General features: G+C 42.8%; 1 protein-coding gene across 1 annotated transcript in view; it reads left to right on the top strand.

Annotated features, from left to right (window-relative positions):
- Nucleotides 1-523: 523 nt before the first annotated feature.
- The window catches only part of LOC149458012 (LON peptidase N-terminal domain and RING finger protein 1-like), a 112,201-nt gene continuing 87,999 nt past the window's right edge, over nt 524-24,725 (top strand). The window contains exons 1-2 of the mRNA XM_089682814.1: nt 524-1,199; nt 19,069-19,187. Of these exons, the coding sequence (XP_089538940.1) occupies nt 899-1,199; nt 19,069-19,187 (420 nt within the window). The 5' untranslated portion in view covers nt 524-898. The remainder of the gene's footprint in view (nt 1,200-19,068; nt 19,188-24,725) is intronic.

Below are 24,725 nucleotides of genomic sequence, written 5' to 3'. Positions count from 1 at the left end.
TCCCCTGTCTCTCTCTGTGTCCCCTGTATCTCTCTGTGTCCCCCGTGTCCCCTGTCTCTCTCTATGTCCCCCGTATCCCCTGTCTCTCTCTGTGTCCCCCGTCTCTCTCTGTGTCCCCCGTATCCCCTGTATCTCTCTGTGTCCCCCGTGTCCCCTGTATCTCTCTGTGTCCCCCGTCTCTCTCTATGTCCCCCGTATCCCCTGTCTCTCTCTGTGTCCCCTGTATCTCTCTGTGTCCCCCGTGTCCCCTGTATCTCTCTGTGTCCCCCGTGTCCCCTGTATCTCTCTGTGTCCCCCGTATCCCCTGTCTCTCTCTGTGTCCCCCGTGTCCCCTGTATCTCTCTGTGTCCCCCGTCTCTCTCAATGCCCCCCCCTCCTCCTCATACCACCAATATTATGAAACACAGGACTGTGCCTGTTTCACAACAAGGGCGGGGATCCGGCCTCAGCCAATAGGAGCACTCCGTGGCGCATCACGTGGCCGCTGAGTTTATGTAATGGCAGTGCCGGTGTTATATGATCCGTCCGCTCCGCTCTTTGTGTTTCTATGAGTAGAAGGCGGATCGGGAGCGGCGGGGTCCTCAGTGCCGGATCGGGGTTCCTCTTCCCTGACCCCCCCCCATTCCCCTGTCAGCTCTAATGCCGGCCGGTGCTCCCGGCTCCCCCGTTGATCTGGGATGGCATCAGCTGTTCTCCGCGCCGGGTGCCCAGACGGAGGAAGCCCCGGCACTCTGCGCTGACAGCAGCAGGCAGTACTGGTGGTAGCCGGGAAGTGCTGCCCTCCATTCCTCTACAGTCATTGCTGCTTGGGGTTTTTTTTTTGTTTTTTTTTCTTTCAAAGGATCGTTAAAGGGACTTGGTCGTGTGCCCCCCCCCGGGAGAGCCTAGGACTGGGAGCATGGAGCTGTTGGGGTGTCCATCCTGCCTGCACCCCCTGTGGCCCCCTGTGACTGCCCCCTGTGGGCACACGTTCTGTAAGAGGTGTCTGCAGGGAGCGGCCAGGTGCCAGGTGTGCAGGAGCCAGCTGAGGATCCCGGAGGACCAGGAGCTGCCATGTAACACCCTCCTCTCCCACCTGATGGACAAGTGCCTGGACCCCCCCACCAAACTCACCCGGATCACCAGGGACCTCCACCATCTCCTCGCCCAGCACCAGTATGAAGAGGCTGGGAAGGTGGCCAGCAAGGCGGTTCTCCTGGGTAAGGGGGCAACAACAACCAAAAACCCATCCGTATCTCACACCTGAGCGACCCTGTGGAAGCCGTGCAGTAGTAGTCGCCGCTGCTACAGTGACCACAGCAGTCTTGAGGGTCCAGTGCCAAGCGGCTACCTCTCTTCATAGTAACCACGGAGGGTCGCTCAGTCTGCTGCCGCAGTTCACAGATCGCCTTGTAATGTATTTCACTGAATACAAGGCATTCTCTGATTGGACGGGAAGAGGTAACATTATGATCTCCATCTCATCCAATCAGAGAATGCCTTGTCTTCATTGAAAGAAATACAAGTGAGCAACCCCCTATGGTTATTCTGCTGAAGGGCAACTTCTTGGCATCGGATCCAGAAGGCTGCTGCAATCGCTGTAGGATCTGTCACCTATGAGCTATGCATGCTTACATTGGTCCAAGAAGGAGAAATGTAACTTTGCAATAAACTCATGCCTAGGCATCCACTTTAAAATGTATCTAATCCCAACACCTTTTTTTTTTTTTTTTTAAGTTTTGGACTGAGAAGAGTTAGAACCCCTGTCAGGTTTTAACACCTTCCCACCTGGGTTGTAGCAGATTGAAGGCTGGGTGGGATGCTCCTCCTTCTGAGTAGACATCATATGACGTCCTGTGAGAAGGTGACACTCACGCATGTCACAGATTACTATACCGGCCCAGTGTTACTGAGCAATCACAGCAGATCACATGACAATTTTATAACGTAGATGGCTTCCTTTCATGCCATCCATTGTATACAATAGTGTTGTTAGCTGTGATTGGTCACATGGTACAGATAGGGCCAATCACAGCCCATCTGTACCATGTGATGAGCTTTGGCTAATCACAACAAAAGACTGAATGAATCAGTTTCAGTAAAAAAAATGGTTACTAATATCAATGAAATACGTTTGTATAAGCAATCATAACATGTAAAAAAAAAAACAAAAAAACTTGACCACTTGCCCAGAGTGGTACAATGTTACTATGGAAACCTTTTATTGCCCTGGTCACAGTGTGTTGCAAAAAAAAATTGGAAAAAAAAATGTAATAAAAAGAAAACAATTTATAGTTTGTTTTTTTTAACACACTGTCACCGGTCAGTGCCCCTGATCACAGGCACAGCAGTTATATATTAACGCTGTACTGGACTGGTGACAGTATGTCAAAACAAATTGTGAATTTTTTTGAATATCACTAAATCCACAACCGTAAAATCAGTGTGTATATGCATAAGACCCCGGTCACATGGGGTGCGACTTGGCACGCAATTTGCAAATCATATGCCAAGACGCACCCTATTGTCCGCAATTAGAGCGGTCAAATCGATGCAATTCCAACTTGGCCGGAGCCGCACCGATTTATAAAGTGGCACATGTACTACTTTTGGAGTGATTTGCATATGAAATCGGCATCTCACCCGACTTTGAAATTGACTTCACTGACCAAAGTCGGGCTTGATGTGACCGGGGGGTAAAGCATGCTTGTTATACTCCCTGTGAAACTTGAGGGGTTAATCCTTTGTATTGTGTAAAAAGGATGTTGGATCCTGCTTTCTCTGATCCTCCCCTTCCACATTTTCCATTTCATTTCCTGATTCGGGGACACTGTACATGCTCAGTTTGGTGTGTATTGCTAGAGAGTTTTTCTTTTTCTTGGGTGCAAGTGATCAGCTCAGGGCCAATCAGCACTGTCCAGACAGAGGGTCAGGGGTTATGCAATCTCATGGGGCAGTGAGAGGAGAATGAAAACTCCACCTATAAGCTTTAACCAGTGCTCAGCTGGACACTGATAGAAGTCACAAGACTGCTCTAACGGCTGATGAGAAAAGGCATGTATTAGTTTATATGATCTTTCACAGTACGCAGCAGGGGCGGACTGACCATTTGGAAACTCGGGCACTGCCCGAGGTCAGTAGGGGCCCCATGAGATGCCCCTGGTACCTTTTTCATAGGCTTTTTTGAGTTTGGGCAAGGACACAGGGGCCCCATGATCACCTATTGCCCGGGGGCCCCATGAGTTGTCAGTCCACCCCTGGTACACAGAACACGGAAGTGCAATTATTTTAGTCAACATAAACTAATAAATACCTTTTCTCATCAGCAGTTAGAGCAGTCTTCTGACTTCAGCAGAGCACTGGTTACAGCTTGTAGGAGTTTTCATTCTGCTGTAATAGGATGCAGAACCCCTGACCTCTGTCTGGACAGTACTGATTGGTCCTTTGCTGATCACATGCACTCTCCCAAGAAGAAAAAAAAACCTCTGTAGCAATGTGGGTTTAGTAACACTTTAATTCCCTCTCCTATCAACATGTTCCTTGTAAGCACACTTTTTCATTTTCCAAAAAATTACAACTGCAAGAAACTCGCCATGCCTCTTACGAAATACCTTGGACTGTCTATTTTTTTTTTAAAAAAGGGTCACTTGGTGGGTATTTGTACTATCCTGGTATTTTTGGGCCTCAAGAAATGAGATCAGTACATCAGGATTGATCGATTGTCGTATATATATATTTTATCTATCTCTCAAGGTTTGTGATACAGAGTAAATAATATACACTAATTTGGGTTATTTTCACCAGAGAAATGTGGTAGAATACATATTGACCTAAATTTATGAAGAAAGGATATTTAATTGCAAATTTTGTAACAGAAACAAAAAGAAAAAAACTTGGTGGTGATTAAATACCACCAAAAGAAAGCTCTGTTTGTGTGAAAAAAATTAAAATGTTTTTTATGGGTGCAATGTTGCATGACCGCGCTATTGTCATTCAAAGTGCGACCACGCTGAAAGCTGAAAACTAGCCTGGGCAGGAAGGGGGTAAAAGTGCCCGGTATTGAAATGGTTAATTGCTGTCTCTTCCCACTGGGAAGATTCTCCTCTCTACATGCCTGGGTGACCATTGTCACCTAGACCCTGGGCTCATTCACACCAGCCCACATGCTAGATTCCATCCTCTAAAATGACATTGAACCCTTTGTTTTTAAATACTCCCAGCAGTGGATTTAATCACTTTGTGAGTTTTTAGCTTCTTTATCCTTTAACCCTTGCCTAGTTTCCAGTTTAAGCCAGAGCCATGACTGCAAACCGGATTTCTTGTTTCAGGATGGCTCCTTTCTCTTGCATCTTCCAATGAAGCCACCACTGCATGCAGGAACTAGACTTGTCTCTCTGTGCTGTGTGCATCAATAGAAACACACAGCCCCACAGCCTAGGATAGCAAGCTCCTCCTTCCCTCTCCCCCCTCCAAGCTAACAGGCTGACTAGGGACTAAACTGTCCACTGTTAACTCCTGTGAAGATTGGAAGGAAGTAGTACTCGGAGCAGGAGTCGGCACCATTGCCAGTTGTAAACTGCATGTGTTGGGGTAAAAATGTCAACAGTTTACAGAGGAATGTTTATTTTATTGTGCTGTTAAAGGGTAAGTTTGCCTTTTGGGAAAAAATAATAAATACTTTTGCAGCATTTATTATGTTTTCCTGCAGGAGCCTGCAAAGCATCGCACCCCTGATCAGGTGAAATGTCAGGCTCCTGCAGACAAGCTCTGTACAGGCTGTCAGTTTGGAAAGTGCAGTGCTTGTGAATGAACTACGGGCGTGCTCACCAGTGCCCTCCGCAGTTCGCTGAGAATTACAAGCCGTCTGTCACTGTGAATGAATGACATGGCAGTGTGGGCAGGGAGAGGAACCCTCGAATGCTATCACAGGGAGGAATCGGGGAAGACTGCTGTAGCATGTTATAAATACACCCTAATATGGGTGTAATCTGTAACAAGTTCCAAAAGGTGAAAAAAGCCTTTAAGCTACAAAATTCTGGTTCAACGTGAACTGTAAGGCGAAGTTCACACTGGCATTGAAAGCAGGCCTATGCAAATGACACTATGGGCAGCACACAGTGCTGTTCACATGATCAAAACAGGAAGTGTTTTTGTTGCATCGCTTTGCTTCAAAATTGAAGCCTCATGTCGAGTCTGGAGGAAGGTCAAGCCTTTCAATGCGTCCCATTCAAGTCTATGATAACGCTGCATGAACGCGCTGGTCAGCGGTTGCGGCACAGTTGTTGTGTGGTTGCGGCACATTAAAAACCTTACAGTTTATTATAGGTATTGTGAGGTACCTTTTTTATACGCCAGAACTGCACATAGGTCAAATGAACCTATTAATGCGTTTGTTAAGAGTTAGCGTTTTGAGTCAAGTATGAACAAACCCTACAACACTGCCCCTAGCTACATCACCAACCTCATCCGCAGATATCCAAATCGCCCGCTCCGATCCTCCCTTGCTCTCTAGCTGCCTTGTCACCTCCTCCCACGCTCGCCTCCAGGACATCTCCAGAGCCTCTCCCATCTTCTGGAACTCGCTACCACAGTATGTCCGGTCAGCCCCCACCCTGTTTGCCTTTAGGCAATCTTTGAAAACTCACTTATTCAGGGAATCCTACCCCACCTACACCTAAGAACTGCACTTGAATCACCTCCACCAGATCATTGCCAACAGCTATCACCTTTTGTACCACCTCCACCTTCCTTTATATTGTAAGCTCCACGAGCCGGGCCCTCCTACTCCTTCTGTACTGAAATGTATTGTAATTTTACTGGTTCCCTTTATATTGTAAAACACTGTGCAAACTGTTGGCGCTTTATAAATTCTATATAATAAGACGACCTGAAATGGAATTGCTGTTTATGGGGTTCCTCTCGGTTCCAGTTTCTGCATGCCATCTAAGTAATTACTGGTAGATTGATGCTTATTTGCACAGTGCAGTAGCCAGTACTAACTATTTAGAGCCATAATTGTGTATATGAGAACAATGGAGGAAGGCCTCTGGTTACCATGTCTTGTTCTACACTATCTCTGTGCGGAGGCGGCCATCTTGGTAGAGGCAGGGCTTTGCTTCCTCTTGTCATTGCCTCCAGCAAAACAATGAGCAGAACAGTAGTGAGCTCACCATATCTCACTCCAGTTCTGCTGATACCAGCCGTCATAGGCAGCAGTGCCTAAGGCTCCATTCACACTTAGGCGTTTCAAATCGCAGGTGGAATCGCTGCGATTCTGCCCACGATTTGAAAACGCACTGTGAAAATGTGGAAATGCGCATTTGTGTTCAGGTGCCATTCATTTCGATGGCACTTGAAAACGGAGCGTTTTTTTTCCCCCTGCAATCGCAACGTTTCCTGCGCGACAAACACAGGGTGCGCAACAACCAAAAAAGTTTCCTGAACCTGACGGGAAAATATAAAGAACAGGATGTAAATTTTTCTCGAACGTATGAATTCCTAACATTATGTGGTTTTTCTTCAGTAAAGTCCGTTCGTTACAAAATCACATTTTTAAAGCAAACACAATCTTTTGAATGTCAAACTTTCTGAGAAATGTGAGAATTTGTATTAATTTTCCTAAGAAATTTAATTAGAAATTCTAGCCATCTACGGCCAGCTTGAGGGACCTTAGATTGTAAGCTCCTTAAAGGAGAAGTACAACCAAAGCTCTTTCGGCCGTACTTCTCCAGTGGATCACAAGAGTGCAGTTAGTTCTGCACTCCTGTGACCCGTTTTCAGCTGACAGCGGGCTGAAGCCCTTTTGTTGGCTGATGTCACTCAGCTGGTCCAGGTTGGGGAGAGATCTCAACTTTGGAGACTCTGGAGCGGCACCTGGCTTGGCCTGTCAGCGGTCTGCTGTGAGCTTGAGCCAGCCGCGCTCTCCCCCTCCACAGCCCAGGGCTCCAGTGAGCATTGGGGGGGGGCAGAACAGATAGCAGAGACTGAAGTCACCGCTCTCTGCTCGCAGCGGTGGTGAGAACTTGCAGTCATGTGATCACTGTGTTCTCACACTTAAGCTGGCCATACACATGTAGATTTTCGGTCAAAGATATTTGTAAGAAAAGTCATACAAAAAATTCTTTGCACATTTGAGGAATGGACGAATGTCATTCAAAAATTCTTTTGCTTTTAACATTCAACTTTAAAATTAATGTAATTTCTGAACGACAACCACATACACTGGCCGAAAATTTTTTGAGTGAGAAACATTTTCCTTCCAGCCCTTCGAATTTTCCCATCACTGCTGTCGAAAATGAACATCGAATTAACCCTGCTAATGATTAGAAAAGCAAACGAATATTCTTGAAAGGGACATTCTTGAACATAAATCTGTACGTATATGCCCAGCTTTAGAGCCGGTGGGGGACAGATGCAGCATTGGACCAATATGGTCCATGAATGCTGCTGCCAGACTTTTCCACCTTACTAACCGTTCTGTATCTGCCACTACTCTCTGCCAATCCCTCCACTGGCTTCCCATTGCCCAACGGATACAATTCAAATAATTAACAATAATGTATAAAGCCATTTGTAACTCTGCCCCAAATTACATCACCAATCTTGTCTCCAAATATCACCCAAACCGTACTCTCCGCTCCTCGCAAGACCTCCTGCTCTAGCTCCCTTGTCTCCTCCTCGCATGCTCGTCTCCAGAACTTTTCCAGAGCTTCCCCCATCCTCTGGAACTCTCTACCCCAATTTATCAGACTATCGCCTACTCTGCTCACTTTTAGGCAATCTCTGAAAACTTATCTCTTCAGGGAAGCCTATCCTGCCCTCATACTGGAATCTTCTACTCTTCCAACCAGTCCATCTCCCACAGTTACTACCTTTTGTACCACTAGCCCCTCCCTCCTAGATTGTAAGCTCCCAGGATCAGGACCCTCCTATCCCTCTTGTATTGAACTGTATTGTTGCTATATTGTAAAGCGCTGAGCAAACTGTTGGCACTATATAAATCCTGTATAATAATAATAATACCTAGGTTAGTATAATTTGGAAGAAAAAACCCAAACTGTTCTTGTACCGGCAATAACTGGTAAGTGGAGTATGTAAAGTGCCGCATAAATCGTTGGCCCACTGTGAATACCTTTAATAAATTATATAGTAAAACATTGAACATAAGTCTGAATACAGATAGACAAACCAACATGCCTTTTAGCCCTGGTTCACAAATATGTGGCCGTGCGGGCCGCGTTTTGCGCAGGCATGAGAGCCCATTCATTGAATGGACTCCCGTGCCCTGTGACACGCAAGAAAGAAGTCCCTGCACTTTTGAAAATGCAGCGGGAACCTCGGTTTCCAGTACGGTTGCGTTTTCCAGTACAGGCAGCGTACCATTAGAACTAATGGCAACCCGCCCGCGGGTCCGCAGTCCTCTGTGCGGGTGGTGTGGCTGCACGGATTTTTGTGCGGATCCACAGCGGCACCACCCGCACAGATGTGAACCTAGCCTTTGGCTGGATTTGTTTTAAAACATTGGAATGTAAAGGCTCCTAGACATTTACAGATGTAAAAGAATTTCTAGGGCAAGTGTGATATTTTAGAGACTGGTAGTGCCTTGTAGACTGAGTTTGCCCCTGGCATCTTGTGCATCTCCAAAACTGAAATCGCCATACCGTAATCCTGAATCCTGTTTTTGTCTACCTGGGACTTAGTGGTGTTTCTGTCCACCATTGTGTGTTTCATCTTCTCCCACTGTGTTCTCTGTAACAAAAAAAGAAAAATCAAACAAAAAAAAAATAAGACCCCCCCCCCCCTTCATAAGGTCCCATTGCGAACATGGTATCTCAGACCACAAGAAATGGGAGACCATGAGTACGACAGAATGAGAAACTCTCTCCGAGGTGCATTGTCTAAAGAGAATGAAACAAACAGTGGTGGATGAGTGACCAGCAGAGCTTTAGGTTGCGACATACAAGAGCCATATAGAAGTGAAAGGCAAGAGGGATGTTCAAAGTAATGTGAGAGGGCCTATAGGACGATAAATGTATTTGAACATAATGGATCGTAATCTATAATTGCCATTTTGCAGGTAAAGGTTTGCTATAACTGTACCGACTGCGCTGCCTGACCCCTGCCCTTCTCACCAACTCGTGACAAAGGACTGGCCACTCTCCAACTGCTCTGTCACTTACGTAACGCATGCCACTCTCAGCTGCACCCTGCACAAAGATTTTCCAGCTCGCGGGACCACAATATAGGTACGAGCAGCCTGAGAGCGATTGTCACTGGGTTTAGTTATTTGCTTCCTGACCGCCCTATAGCAGAACTACTGCGGCAGGGCTATGCAAAATCACGTATAGCTACAGCTGTCGATCACCAGGTCCCGCCCGGAGATTCCCCACCGAGGAACACTGACGGGAGAGGTCAGTATGTAAACAATACAGATCTCTCCCCTGTCAGCACCAGCATAGCAGTGCAGAGCAATACAAAGAAGCATGCTCACACAGTAAAACACAAACAGCACAGTTAGTAAAGCAGCACACAGTTAACCCTTTGATCGCCCCAGATGTTAACCCCTTCCTGCCCAGTATCATTAGTACAATGTCAGGGCTTTTTATTAGCACTGATCACTGTATGAGCCCTCATGCACACTTGACATTTTGATAATGCTGGTAACATTAGCTGTGTAAAGTCGTGTTAAAAATTTTTGTTTTTTAGCTTTTTTTAGTGTTTTTGCAATAGCATTTTGCCATGATTAAGTTTTTCTGCCTTTGCGTTTTTTTTTACCAAAAAATTTTTGATTCTTGGTAAAAAAAAAGCCAATAAACACAGTTTTGCTGCATTTTTCAGCGTTAGAGCGTTTTTACAGCTAAAAAAACTCCTCTAGAAGCCAACTAGTTTTGTTTTTTTTTTTTCCTGCCAAAAGACTTCCTAGCCAAAAAACGTTGATTACAGCCTATGTGTGCATGGACACATAGGATAACATGTTGGGGAGTTTATTGACTAGAAAAAAACATCAAACACTAAAAACAGCCGCTGTATAAGCATCCAGTGTGCATGAGGGCTAAGTGCTACTGGGGAGGTCAGTGGCAGTTAGTTTCCCCCAGTGTCAGAATGCCCGCCGCAGTCCCGCTATAAGTCGCTGATCGCCACCATTACTAGTATAAAAAACCAAAATTCCAGTATGTATACCGCCATTTGTAGACGTCTATAACGTTCACGTAAGCCAATTATTATACATGTATTGGGATTTTGTTTAGCAAAGACATGTAGCAGAAATAATATATTTTTTTTTAATTGTCAGTCTTTTTTTGTTTATAGCTCACAAAATAAAAAATGCACAGGCAATCAAATACCACCAAATGAAAACTCTATATGTGGGAAAAAAAGAACGTAAATTTAATTTGGGTGCAGCGTTGCATGACCGCACAATTGTCAGTTAAAGTAACTCCGTGCTGTAGTGCAAAAAATGGCCTGGTCAGGAAGGGGGGTAAATCCTCTGGAGGACAAGTGGTTAACTAAACAATTAACGGTTTATGCTACCACCACCACCTTTTGTCTGAGAAGTAGGAAACTCACAAGCTTAGCAATAACAAATATGATTCTAGAATAAATGTCTGCAACACACAAGGTCACCACAGACAGGCATATTCAGAGGATTTATGCTACATTAGCACTCTTCAAGAGACAGGGATTCTTTTAGTTTATATTAGCGCATTTTTAGAGACAATTTCAACACTTTTTAAAATAGGGTTTAATAACGAAAATATCAAACTTGTGCCAATAAAATATTTACAAAAACAAAGATAATACAAAGTCTTTGGCTTCAGCAGAGTTGAGTCGAGTGTGAGGAAGGTGTTACCGGCTCTCATAACTTGACGGATGTTCCTTGGTTGATGGTACATGAGAGCTATCAACTTTTGGAGCTGTCTCTTTTTCTCTGGTATCAAGAGGGTGTTGTCAAATAAGCGCTTGAGGATTGGCCATGGGGGTGTCACCGTGTTTGACTGTATCATGGCCCCCCCTTACACACAGTTTCACAGTTTTATACTAATAATAATATCTTCCGTTATGTACAGGTTGCATTCTGGAAACTGGTAGATTATTGTACAGCATTATATTTCGTGTCAAGGGATACCAAACACAGAGTATTTCAAATGGACCTGTCACCCAGGAGGTAGGAGACTATCTCACCCTCTGTATGTGCTAGCTTAGTCATGTGTTACCTTCATTTGTTTCAGTATGATATTCCCCATTTAAATATAATATTAATGTGTCGTGGTCCTGTTTTGATTTTATGAATTGTGTGTGGATTTTAAGTTGTGAATTGGTCAGATGTTTTGGAGACACCTCTCACCTGACTGCTTTCTGGGTAGACCTTTTATGGCATGCTACAGTGCCTTGAAAAGAGTTTTCCACACTGTCATGTCACAATGAAAAACGTAAATGTATTTTATTGGGATTTTATGTGATAGACCAACACAAAGTGGCACATAATTGTGAAGTGGAAGGAAAATGATAAATGGTTTTCAACGCTTTTTACAAATAAATGTGTGAAAAGTGTGGCGTGCATTTGTTTTCAGCCCCCCGGAGTCAATACTTTGTAGAACCACCTTTCACTGCAATTACAGCTGAAAGTCTTTTTGGGGATGTCTCTAACAGCTTTGCACATCTAGAGATTGGAATTTTTGCCCATTCTTTGCATAATAGCTCAAGCTCTGTCAGATTGGATGGAGAGCGTCTGTGAACAGCAATTTTCAAGTCTTGCCAAAGATTCTCAATTGGATTTAGTTCTGGACTTTGACTGGGCCATTCTAACACATGAATGTGTTTGATCTAAACCATTCCATTTTAGCTCTGGCTGGATGTTTAGGGCCGTTGTTCTGCTGGAAGGTGAACCTCCGCCCCAGTCTCAAGTCTTTTGCAGACTCTTAACAGGTTTTCTTCTACGATTGCCCTGTATTTGGCTCCATCCATCTTCCCATCAACTGTGACCAGCTTCCCTGTCCATGCTGAATAAAAGCATCCCCACCACATGATGCTGCCACCACCTAGTTTCATGGTGGGGATGGTTTGTTCAGGGTGATGTGCAGTGTTAGTTTTCCACCACACATACCGTTTTGCTTTTAGGCCAAAAAGTTCAGTTTTGTACTCGTCTGCCCAGAGCACCTTCTTCCACATGTTTGCTATGTCCCCCACATGGCTTCTCCCAAGGTTTGCAGTTGTGCCATACTCTTTCCAATTTCTTTCCATTTTCAGATGGATTGGACAGTGCTCTGTGAGATGTTCAAAGCTTTGAATATTCTTTTTTATAACTAAACCTGCTTTAAACTTCTCCAACCTTTTCCCTGATCTGTCTGGTGTGTTCCTTGGTCTTCATGATGCTGTTTGTTTAGTAATGTTCTGTAACAAACCTCTGAGGGCTTCACAGAACAGCTGTATTTGTACTGAGATTATATTACACACAGGTGGACTCTATTTACTAATTAGGTGACTCCTGAAGGCAATAGATTTTAGTTAGGGGTGTCAGGGAAAAGGGGGCTGAATACAAATGTACACCACACTTTTCAGATATTTATTTGTAAAAAATTTTGAAAAACAGTTATCATTTTCTTTCCATTTCACAATTATGTGCCACTTTCCATTGGTTTATCACATAAAATCCCAACAAATACATTTACATTTTTGGTTGCAACATGACAAAATGTGAAAAATTTCAAGGGGTATGAATACTTTTTCAAGACACTGTGTGTTCTTAGTGCTTTAATTGCTCTACAAACCATGGGTGACAGAACTGGAGGATTTTGTTATAGTTTTATGATCAGAAGGTCCGAGGGAAGTGTTAATCTATATATATATTTTTTTTTTTATTATTATGGTCAGCAGAAACTAACAGACATCCTGGCAGAACTCAATTAACTGTTTACAGCTCTGACAAAGGCCTGTGTGCTTGTGTCTTCTGTTCCTAAGTTGGGTTAGCAGGCTCTTTTGAAGTGTGTTAAAAGGTAAGGCCATGAACTGAAAGAGGCGGGATGGGTCTATGCCTCCTCTCACGACAAAAATGGTCCTTTATCTTAGTGGTCCGTGTAGACGTGTCCCCTTAAATTGGTGATCAGTGTATTGCCCATTTATGTTGGTGGTCAATGTAGAAGTGACCCTCTTGATGTCAGATATCCCTTTACATTGGTGGTTGGTTTAGGCAGGAGATCAGTCCTCCATTGCTTACTGAACCTTTAGCAACATCCGGAGGAAGGCTGCTCTAGTACATGCGCCTTACCCACCTTTCTCCTAAAGTAACTCTGTCCTCGTACACCGCTGTGTGTACCACCAATTCTTGCTTTTTTGAGGAGCTTCAGTGGCTGAAATATAATCAACTTCTGAGAGTATGCTTTCATGTGCTGTAACCAACATCTCTAGAAGAAAGACATGGTAGTTACAAATGGGTTGGCATACAGAAGTGTGTCCGTTGTTTTTCAGCCACCAGTGTACTTCCTCAAGGGATCCACAGCGATAAGAAGAAATGGCTGTAGGAAGACAGCACTGGACTTCAGGGACTGGTAAGTACCTGATTTTTAAAAGTCACCACATGCTGTGTTTGTAGCTGCTGACTTTTATTTATTTAATTTCTTTTCTTTTTTTAAGTGGGAAGTTCCTTTTTCAGCATACCTGGGATTTACAGGGTCCCTTTTAATCTCCAGCTGAAAGGTTTTTTTTTTTTTGTTTTTGGGGTTTTTTTTTTTTTTTATTCTGGATACAGTTAAGCAAAAAAAAAAATTGCACAGTTGTTATAATCCTTCCTTAACGTCTGTCCCTTTTTAGGGAATTTTTTTTTTTTTTTTTTACCATCCTGATGGAAACAGTAACAAAGCCAAGAAGTGAGAAACAAATGGTAATGGAGTCACTTTAGGAGTACTTTTGGCTCCTGAGTCTATAGCAAATGCAAGCGATAGAATAAATTATTAAATTAGTCACCAGCATCTTTCTTGGAAGATGTCTACAAAATCCAGTTTTGATATGCAAAACACCTTTTAATAAGTATGTTATGTCTGGTTATGAAATTTTGTGCTAGCCTGAACACAGCTCTGAGATATCAGTGTGATCTTTAACCTGAAAAGATGTTTATGGCTTTTTCTCTTGTTATGTGTTTGTGTTATACAACTGTACTCATAGATATCTGAACAGTACAAATGTTCTATTTCTTCTTAAGGAGGATCTGTCATGTAAAAAAAAAAAAGAATAAACTGTTACATAATGCTTCCCTATGGCATTTGGGATATTTTTTTGAATTAGTACCCTCTAATACCCCTTCATTACTAGGCCTTTTTCTGTTTTCAGTGCTGTGATAGTTTAAATGACAATTACTCCAACATGCATCACTGTTCCCAAATGCATTTTATATCTTTTTTTTTTTTTTTTTTAAACAGAGCTTTCTTTTAATAATATTTAATAGTCACTGTTTTTATTTATTTTTTGTTTTACTCTATAAAGGGAAAAAGACAAATAATTTGAAAAAATGCAAGGACAGTACAAACACCACTAAAAATGTTTTAGTATAATTTAGGGCATAGTGTTGTACACTGCAGCAGTTGTAGTGCAGAGGTCAGGACTATGCAATGCATAGAACAGCTTGCAGATTCCAGTGGTCAGAAGTTAGTAGTCCCTTATGGTGGTTGCCAGTGGTGAGTGACTCTTTAAATTTAGGTAGTCAGTGGTTTGGGCTCCCTTTTTAATGTTGGTGATCAGTGGAGCATGCCCCACATTGGTGGTCAGTGTGCCTTTTTAAGATCATTCTACTCTGTTGCTGCTCAGTGTTCGCCCTTTTTGGTTAGAATGCCCCTTTCACTGCTGCTCAGTTGGACCAGAGTTATTACTTAAAGCGGAGTTCCACTAGACCTATCAAAAAATAAAAGTCAGCAGCTACAAAAACTGTAGCTGCTGACTTTTAAAAAACAGCCACTTACCTGTCCCTCGGTCCCGTGGTGTGTCCCTCGCAGCTCGTTTCACCGGCCGTCCTGTATTCCAGGAGGCTGGCATCTTCACTGTGGGCACCCAGCTGTGATAGCTTGCGGCTTCACTGCCGGGTACCCACTGCGCAAGCACGAGTAGCACTGCACTTCGGGAATGGTCCTGTAGTCTTCTGGGACCTGTCACGTGTCCCAAAAGACTACAGGGAGGGAGGACACCTTCCGTTTCCGATCGCTTAGGCGATCGGACTAGAAGTTGGAGAGGGTACCTGTCAAATTCGGGTACCCGCTCCCCAAAGGTGCCAATCCTTAATGGGGTGCGGGGGAGCAGTCCTTAAAGTGGGATGTCCCCTTTTGGGTGGAGCTCCTCTTTAAAGAGAAGAAGGGAATAGCAGAAGGCAAGTGCTTGTTTACAGTTTTTTGTTGAAACTTGTGATTGCTATGATTGGTTCACAGTGATCTTAAGGCTCAGAGCCACTCTGATTAGCTCTGTGCTTTTTGCCATCTGCACTAACTAATGACAGCTTCATCACAGGCATTGTGTGCACATGTAGGAGACACAAGGCTGTTCATAAATGGCTTTCCAGAGAATTGGATCCACCAACTTACCTTTTTTTAAACAGTGGTGTGATACTAGGGAGGTAATCAAAAACTGAAATAAACACCGCATTTTATGTAAGCAAGCTTTGGATATTGGAGACATTCCCTTCCCCGAAGTGTGCACATTAAAGGAAAAACAAACAGATCTGCTATTACAAAAAATACATTATATATTCCCCCTCTCTTCAGTGCCACCACCACTAAAGCCATTAATTAGATACTATAATGCACCCTCTGGATTGCAGTAAGGAGGTAAAAAAGCCTCTAAGTGGTGGACCCCACAAGTAATAAATAGTTAAGTCATTCCTATTGCAACATTGTTTCTTTACAGATCCTCATCATAGAATAGTGGCAACATGCAACAAAGTTTCCCCCAGGTGGCACTTTACACAAGCGGTAATATGATTCATTCGCTAACAATGTAGCAGAACAATTTGATTTTTCCAAAGAGGTGCAAAGAATTCCTGCATAGAAATACAATGAATCAGAAGATATATAGTTATTTGCCAACACTGTAGCAAGTCATTCAGAGGAATTAATTATGTCCTCCCCTCGGCAAATACCGTCCTATAAACAGAACCCATTCATGTCATGGCAGAGCCATTCGTAATATTACAGGTGTACCTCGGTTTATGAATTTAATGCGTTCTCCGGGTCGTTTTGTATTGCGAAAAATTCGTAAAACGAAATACGGTTTCCCATAGGAATGCATTGAAAACTAATTAATCTATTCCGGAGGTCAGAAAAATGTCAAAAGTCTTATCCGTTCAAAACTCTTTATAAAGTGCAGTTTACAAAGTAAACAAAAAAAAAAAAAGGATTTTATCGGTTCACAACTTTTTATAACGTACACTTTAAAGGCATAAATACTGTACAGGGACATGATTAAAAATGAATTCATAAATGCATTGAAAACCAATTAATCCATTCCAGAGGTCTGAAAAATGTCAAAAGTCTTTATAAAGTGCACTTTAAAGGTATAAACCTCCCAAGCTCAATGCATCCTGGGGAAACTTACTTCATATTGCAAAAAAAAAATTTGTAAACTGAGGCATTATTTTCAATGGACTTTCATTTCATTTTTCAATGGAAAATTACGTTAACCGAGGCGTTCGTAAACCGAGGTACACCTGTACATTTATTTGTAAGATTATGAATGGCTCTCCCATTTCTGTGGGTTATACTCATAATGCCTGTAGATCAATGGATACAGATTGACTGTATATAATTAGTACTGTGATGGTAACTTGTAGCATTCTTGAGTGCTGTTTCCAGCTAATGGGCTTGAAGAAATCCTTCCCTTATCAGTAAGATTGGCTTGCCATGCACGCTGTGCTTCTCTCTCTACTCCTGTTAGCATGCTTCTTACAATGCAGTGCCCATGGCTAGTCCTTTGTGCTGCATTTCCCTCCTCCAGTCTGCACTGCTATACAGAGACTATAAGGCCCCATTCACACCTTGCTTTTCCTGATCACATGACAAGACACACAGCAAACTTTGGAAATGGACTACAAACATGCATCACGCTTGTAGTGCCATTAATTGTTAATGGCACTCCAAACGTGGTTAGCGGATGCGAGTTTTGCTGCATATTTTATATACTATAAACGCGCCAAAATACGTGTTTTAAAAACATATAACACTCCATGCCCGAAAAAGGTGCGGGAGCTTGTTTGGTTTGTTTGTTGTGCATAGGGCAACTCATTCAATGGAACAGGCAGCCATATGCATGACATGCGGAGACAAGCAGTCCCGCTATACAAAGTGTGAATGTGGTCTAAGAGGCAGATACCAGGTCAAATTTAGGTAATTGGCTTTGAAATAATACACTCTGGGCCGGTTCACACTGAAACTGACGCACAGTACACTGCAGTGGTTTACTGTGCTACCGCTGTCCATTCTGGCTGCAGTGAGGTGTCGGTAGGGGGTGGTGTGGTGTGCAATTCAGCACATGAGCTCCGGTTTCTTTATAGAAACTTTATTTAAAGTGCATTACACTGCTTTTCAGTGATATGCGATCATGTACAATGTACTGTGATAAAATGCAGCATGTATGCATTTTATCACAGATGTCTGTAGCACAGCTCTGGGCTGCACTGCAATGTGAACAGAACACATAGAAAACCGCTGTTTTTTTTGTATCCTATCAGTGACAAGCATTTTACTGTCCAGTGCTGGTCACCACTCTAGTGTGAATTGGTCCTCAATGATTAATACAGCACTGGATTTATTTCTGTTTTTTTATATCTGCCTGGAGTTTAGCTTTTTTTAAAATCTGGTCTGATTGCAGGAAGACATTCAGGCAATATGTCATTCGATTAGGATGTAAAGCTCTTACTAAAAAAACAATTGTATCTAGAAAAATCCTATTGTGTGTGTGTGTGTGTGACCCTCTAGAGTCCTGCTATTGCTCGATTGCACACTTTTAGGTTATACTTGTTTCCTTTCATGACTTGTGACAGAGAAAATAACCCAATGTTCCTGAGTGCAAAGCCATTAGTCATTGGGATGAGAAGATGTGGGGGGGATTGTTTTATTATATGGAATGTCAACTATTTTGAAGCTTCGTCCATTCTTGAAATATGCTTCTTAAACGTTTGCCCCTGAAAACAGTCTTTTTATTAGAGTTTCCAGAATGCACATACTTTACAATAAAATGGTGGGCTGGATAGCTGCTTTAAATTTGTCCACAATGAAAGTGCAAGTGTTTTGTTGACTTGCAGAGGAACTCCGCACCAGTACTACTATTAGGCAAGCTGTGACCAGAATTCACATGATTGTTCTGTGGTCACTGCTTCCACCATCCATTGACTCCCTGTTGACAGGTAAGCCCACCCATAAAACTTTGGTTTAGTAGGAAAGCAAAGGGAGCAGAAAAGGGTTGGCCAGAGCATGATCATGAAAGTGCAGGTGACCAAACCTATCATCTTGTGTCCAGGTTAAAAGGTGTAAAAGAGCCCACATTTTTATTTCAAAGAGAGGAGAGTAGGAGCAGGGGAGTGCTTTGCGTCCTAGACTAAGGGACTGTGTGTTTCTATTGATGCACACAGTGAAGGGAGACATACCGCTAGTCCCTGCATGCAAAGGTGGTTCCAACGAATTCTGCAAGAGAAAGGAGCCACCATGAAACAGGAAACCTGGGGCAGTGGTCATGGCAGCAGCCTAAACTGGAACATAGGCAAGGATTAAAGGATAAACAATTTGCATACTCAGTAAAATACTGTACATGACCGGTACCTGCTTCCCACTTCCACTCCGAAAACCCAGGCTATCAGAACGGAAGGTCTCCTGGCACCCCTCCTACTTGTCAAACCATTTAGATAGCACAATCTGGCTCATGCACGCGCAGTGGGCAGCCGGCTGTGAAGCTACAGTATATGAAATTATACTCTAAGGACTCACCCAGGTCTTACACCAATGCCACTAGCCCAATATGAACTTTGGATGTGTACTAACCACATTTTTGTTTGGTTTATTAGGCCTGGTCTTCTAAATCTTCTTCAATTCTTTATAATCTTTAATTATATTGTCTTTGCAGCTCCTCAGGATGTTCCTTTAAGATTACTCCGCTCCCAGGTTTTTGTGCATTTAAAACAGTTCCCAGAATCCTTGCGAGAAGCAGAAGTGATCTGTAATTTGCAGCCTCAGGACCCAGATGTAAGTATGCATCATCTTTATAGTGATCCAAGAATCTTAAAGCAGATCCGGCAACCCCACCTATTAGAAAAAAAAAATCTCTAAATGCTGTAAATGCCTTCATTTAATCTTTTTTACTTGAATGCTGAAGGAAAAAAATATAGTGGTGTCCATGGCAACCAGATTATTGTTTATTACCTTGCAGCACAAAATTCACAGTTGGAACATTTTCTAATTGGTTTGAAAGAATCTCTTTTCCAGGTGGTAGGCTAGCGACAACATCCGCAAGGTGATCCACCTTTTATAAACCTACTTCATCATCGGAAAATTACCATTTCTGCTCTTTAGATATTTGCAAAGCCTTCGATTCCCTGTGTTGGGAGTACTTTGTGTTATTCCACTGGGGGTTTGGGGAGGCTATTTTGACCTGGATCCAGGCCCTGTACTTGGACCCCTTCTGCTTCAGTAAAATATGCTGGTTTTTCTCAGCCCCCTTTTCTGTTTGCAGAGGCACAAGAAAAGTGTGCCCCCTTTTCCCCAGCCCTCTTCATTTTAGCACTGCAACTGTTGGCGATGGCTCTGTGGGCTGACCGCAGTGTGACTGGCATTCCCTACGCAGGCCACAAGTATAACCTTAAAAGCGGAGTTCCACCCAAAAGGGGAAGTTCCGCTTTAAGCCTTTGTCCCTCGCTCCCCATTAAGGATTGGCACCTTTGGGGAGTGGGGGGGAGGGGGTATCTGAATTTGACAGGTACCCTCTCCCACTTGCCTAGGCGATCGGAAGTGGAGGTTGTCCTCCCTCCCCGTAGTCTTCTGGGACACGTGACTGCAAGCCGGGTGCCCACTGAAGATGCCGGCACCAGGGAAAGAAGACTACTCTTTTTTTTGCACAGGCTACAAGGAGGGCTGGAGGTACCCAACATAGCTAAATACTATTGGGCGGCTCAGATCTTTAAGCTATCTTTACTGCATGCCTCAGTTGACGTTCTCCTATGGGTTCTCCTGGAACTTTCCAGCAGTGCCCCTGTTTCCACATCAGCGCTTCTTTGGCTACCATTTAACCTCCACACTGCGGCATTGAGTCTGCTCATGCATCAGTCTACAAGTCTGGGATGATATTTGAGTAGCCCTTTATGCTTCTCTGACCAGTTGCTCCTCCCATACTGTCCTCTCCTATGTCACCCAATGGGAACGGGATCTGGCAATTAGGGTAGATCTAGTGGACAAGAGCAAGGCCTGGTCTTCTATGACTAAATTCTCATTTAACACTGCTACCTTGAAGGCAGCATATACTGTAAGGTGCTATTTCATTGGTACTGGGTACCGCCCATGCAAATCCATCTTACAGTGACTGCTGCTTTTGGGGTTGTGGCCATTGAGGGGATATTTTACATACTTGGTGTACAATCCTCTTGTATCCACATGAGCTACAGATGGTGGCTTTGCATGGGTGTTGGCGTCCCCAGGGAGCCCCCTGCCGCTATGAGGAGGCCCCTCTGAACCCTATAAGGTGTGTTTCATTGCTGCTGCTGTGTCAGTTTCTGACTGATTTATAGTACCTCTGTATTGCCACCTTTTGCCTTTTTGCGTGCCTATTCCGGTTATGATGGTCATTGCTTGCCCCTGTGTGGTTGGAACAATTGCCTGTTTATTACTTGTAAATAATAATAAACATTATTGAAAGAGCCTCCTTTTTACAGAGCTGGCTGCATCTGCTGTGCTGAATCCTTAGCTATCCCATAGTGCTGTGGGAATCATTTATCATATATTAAAGTAAAGGTTTTTACAGTAGGTAGAGGGCAGGGGCGGACTGACAACTCATGGGGCCCTCGGGCAGTAGGGGATCATGGGGCCCCTGTGTCCTTGCCCAAACTCAAAAAAGCCTATGAAAAAGGTACCAGGGGCATCTCATGGGGCCCCCTACTGACCCCGGGCCCTCGGGCAGTGCCCAAGTTTCCAAATGGTCAGTCTGCCCCTGGTAGGGGGGTGACCATGGCAGCATTTTCCATCACTTGCAAATATGCATATCTGGATACACTTAAATACCAAAAACACATTCAAAATATTTCCCTTTAAATCCTTTGGAACTCTGCACATTAGTGCTCTTAAGGTGCATTTTGAGCTTTCTTCATCCTCTGGAACTCTCTACCCCAATTTATCAGACTATCGCCTACTCTGCTCACTTTTAGACGATCTCTGAAAACCTATCTCTTCAAGGAAGCCTATCCTGCCCTCAGCTAATAATGGAATCTTCTACTCTTCCAACCAGTCCATCCCCCACAGTTACTACCTTTTTGTACCACTAGCCCCTCCCGCCTAGATTGTAAGCTCCCAGGATCAGGGCCCTCCTATCCCTCTTGTATTGAACTGTATTGTTGCTATATTGTCCCCCATTATATTGTAAAGCGCTGAGCAAACTGTTGGTGCTATATATATCCTGTATAATAATAATAATAATAATAATACTAATAACATGTCCAAGTTTCACAGGTGCATGCTGGGAGTCAGGAATTCAGTAAAAAAAATTCTGGATGAACCCTCTGCACACTGCAACACACCCTCTCTAGCAAACTTGCAATAAAAGAAAACAAAAAAAAAAACAGGATTTTTAGCTCACATTGCAATACACGTTTCAGTTGACCAACTGCAATAGAGTAATCCCTCTCAGGCCAGTGCTATTCTGCTCTGCAAAATGCAAATGCTACAGCGGATACAGTACCAATATGGGGAAAAAAGACAAAGTTGTAGGAGAGCCACAAGTCTCATGTCTGGTCACTGACCAGAGAATCCAGTAAGTGCACCAAAGCGTGTCGAAAACGATATGCATTTTTGGAAAATGGATACTGTGCCACCAATGTGAGAGGGCCCTAATGTATTTGTTTTTATAGGGTTTAATTTGAAAGACTTGGATACATATGTTTTTTTTTATTTTCTAGATTTTAATTAGGAAGAAATGGTGACAAAAAATCCCAAACCAGTGTATTTTTCTGTAATTCTCTTCAATGCAGCTTTCAAGTAATTAGCACAGCCTCAGATACAGCAGGTAAAATAAGTATTGAACACGTCACAATTCTGCTTCTTGTCAGTGCAAAATAATATTAGCTGGTTCGGTCTCAACTGATGGCCTATAAAAAGGTGTCTTATTACCAAGGCGTCACACAAAGTGTCTCATGATAGGTAAAAGCAAAGAGCTATCTCAAGACCTTCACAACCTTATTGTTGCAAAACATACTAATGGCATTGGTTACAGAAGGATTTTTGAACTTCTGACTGTTCCAGTGAGCACTGTTGGGGCCAAAATCCAGAAGTGGAAAGAACATCATTTCACTATAAACCGGTCATGACCAGGTGCTCCTTGTAAGATTTCTGACAGAGGAGTGAAAAGATTTATCAGAAGAGTTGTCCAAGAGCCAAGGACCACTTGTGGAGAGCTTAAGAAAGACATGGACCTGCTAGAATGGCCCAGCCAATCAACTGATTTGAATCCAATAGTAAATCTATGGAAAGAACTGAAGATCAGAGTTCATAAAAGAGGCCTACGGAACTGTCAAGATTTGAAGACTGTGTGGAAGAATGGGCCAAAATCACACCTGAGCAATGCATGTGACTAGTTTCTCCATACAGGAGGCGTCTTGAAGCTGTCATTACCAACAAAGAATTTTGTACAAAGTATTAAATAAACTTCAGTTAGCGTGTTCAATATTTTTTTCCCTGTGTCATGCCATTTTATCACACATAACTTAATTTCGTAACTTTATTTGTTTTGGTTACTTTGTATGGATTGCATGGGTTGTTACCGGCATGTGAAAATTTCGAGTCAATAGCACCTTTAGAAATATATTTACCGAGGAAAATGGTGACGTGTTCAACACTTACCCGTTGTATGTACCCCAAAAAATAACCATTATAAGTTATAATTATATTATAATATATATATATATATATTATACATTATATGATTTTTATGTAGCGTAACTAAATGGTAAGGCTCAAAGTAAAGGTGTATTCCCCTCTTGAAGGTACATTGTGGAGAATGCAGGAAAAAAATACAGTTTGCATAGTTAGCATAACATTTATCCCTGGTTCACACCTACAGTTGTGTTCAAAATAATAGCAGTGTGTTGAAAAAAGTGAATAAAGCTCAAAATCCTTCTAATAGCTTTTATTTCCATACACACAAATGCATTGGGGACACTACACATTCTATTCCAAATCAAAACATGAAGAAAAATATATAAAATTTGTATTGTTCCTCTAAAAAAATTTAAGAAACGTGAATATTAGACTGTTCAAAAAAAGAGCAGTGTTTGTATTCTTCTTTACAAACTCAAACATTCACTATATAAACTGAAAAATGTTTGAAGATTTTGCTTTCCTTTGAATCACTTAATGAATATTTAGTTGTATAAGCACTGTTTCTGAGAACTGCTGTACATCTGTGTTGCATGGAGTCAACCAACTTCTGGCACCTGTGAACAGGTATTCCAGCCCAGGATGATTGGACTACATTCCACAGTTCTTCTCTATTTCTTGGTTTTGCCTCAGAAACTGAATTTTTTGTCACCCCACAAGTTTTCTATTGGATTAAGATCCGGGGAATGGGCTGGCCACTCCATAACGTCAATCTTGTTGGTCTGGAACCAAGATGTTGCACGTTTACTGGTGTGTTTGGGGTCGTTGTCATGTTGGAACACCCATTTCAAGGGCATTTCCTCTTCAGCATAAGGCAGCATGACCTCTTCAAGTATTCTGATGTATTCAAACTGATCCATGATGCTTGGTTTGCGATAAATAGGCCCAACACCGTAGTATGAGAAACATCCCCATATCATGATGCTTGCGCAACAATGCTTCACTGTCTTCACAGTGTACTGTGGCTTGAATTCAGTGTTTGGGGGTCGTCTGACAAACTGTCTCCGGCCACTAGACCCAAAAAGAACAATCTTACTTTCATCAGTCCACAAAATGTTGCGCCATTTCTCTTTAGGCCAGTCAATGTGCTCTTTGGCAAATTGTAACCTCTTTAGCACATGTCTTTTTTTCAAGAGTGGGACTTAGCGGAGGCTTCTTGCAGATAACTTGGCTTCACGTAGGCATCTTCTAATTGTAACAGTACTCACAGGTAACTTTACACCTTCTTTGATCTTCCTGGAGCTGATTGTTGGCTGAGTCCTTGCCATTTTGGCTATTCTTCTATCCATTTTAATGGTAGTTTTTCGCTTTCTTCCACGTCTTTCAGGTTTTGGTTGCCATTTTAAAGCATTTTCGATCATTTTAGCTGAGCAGCCTATCATTTTCTGCACTTCTTTATATGTTTTCCCCTCTCCAATCAATTTTTTAATCAAGGTACGCTGTTCTTCTGAACAATGTCTGGAACGACCCATTTTCCTCAGAATTTGAGAGAGAAATGCACTGTAACCAGCATGTACAACATTTGCTGCCTTCCTTCCTTAAATAAGGGCAATAATTGCCACCTGTTTTTCAAAGAATGAATGACCTCACTAATAGAACTCCACACTGCTATTATTTTGAACATGCCCCTTTCAATTAATGATTCAA

Source organism: Staurois parvus, unplaced genomic scaffold (assembly GCF_062004578.1).
Source record: "Staurois parvus isolate SC_StPar_1 unplaced genomic scaffold, SC_StPar_1.0 ptg000298l, whole genome shotgun sequence".
Lineage (NCBI taxonomy): Eukaryota > Metazoa > Chordata > Amphibia > Anura > Ranidae > Staurois > Staurois parvus.
Note: the sequence above shows the minus strand (reverse complement) of the source record. Positions and strands in the feature narration are given on the sequence as shown.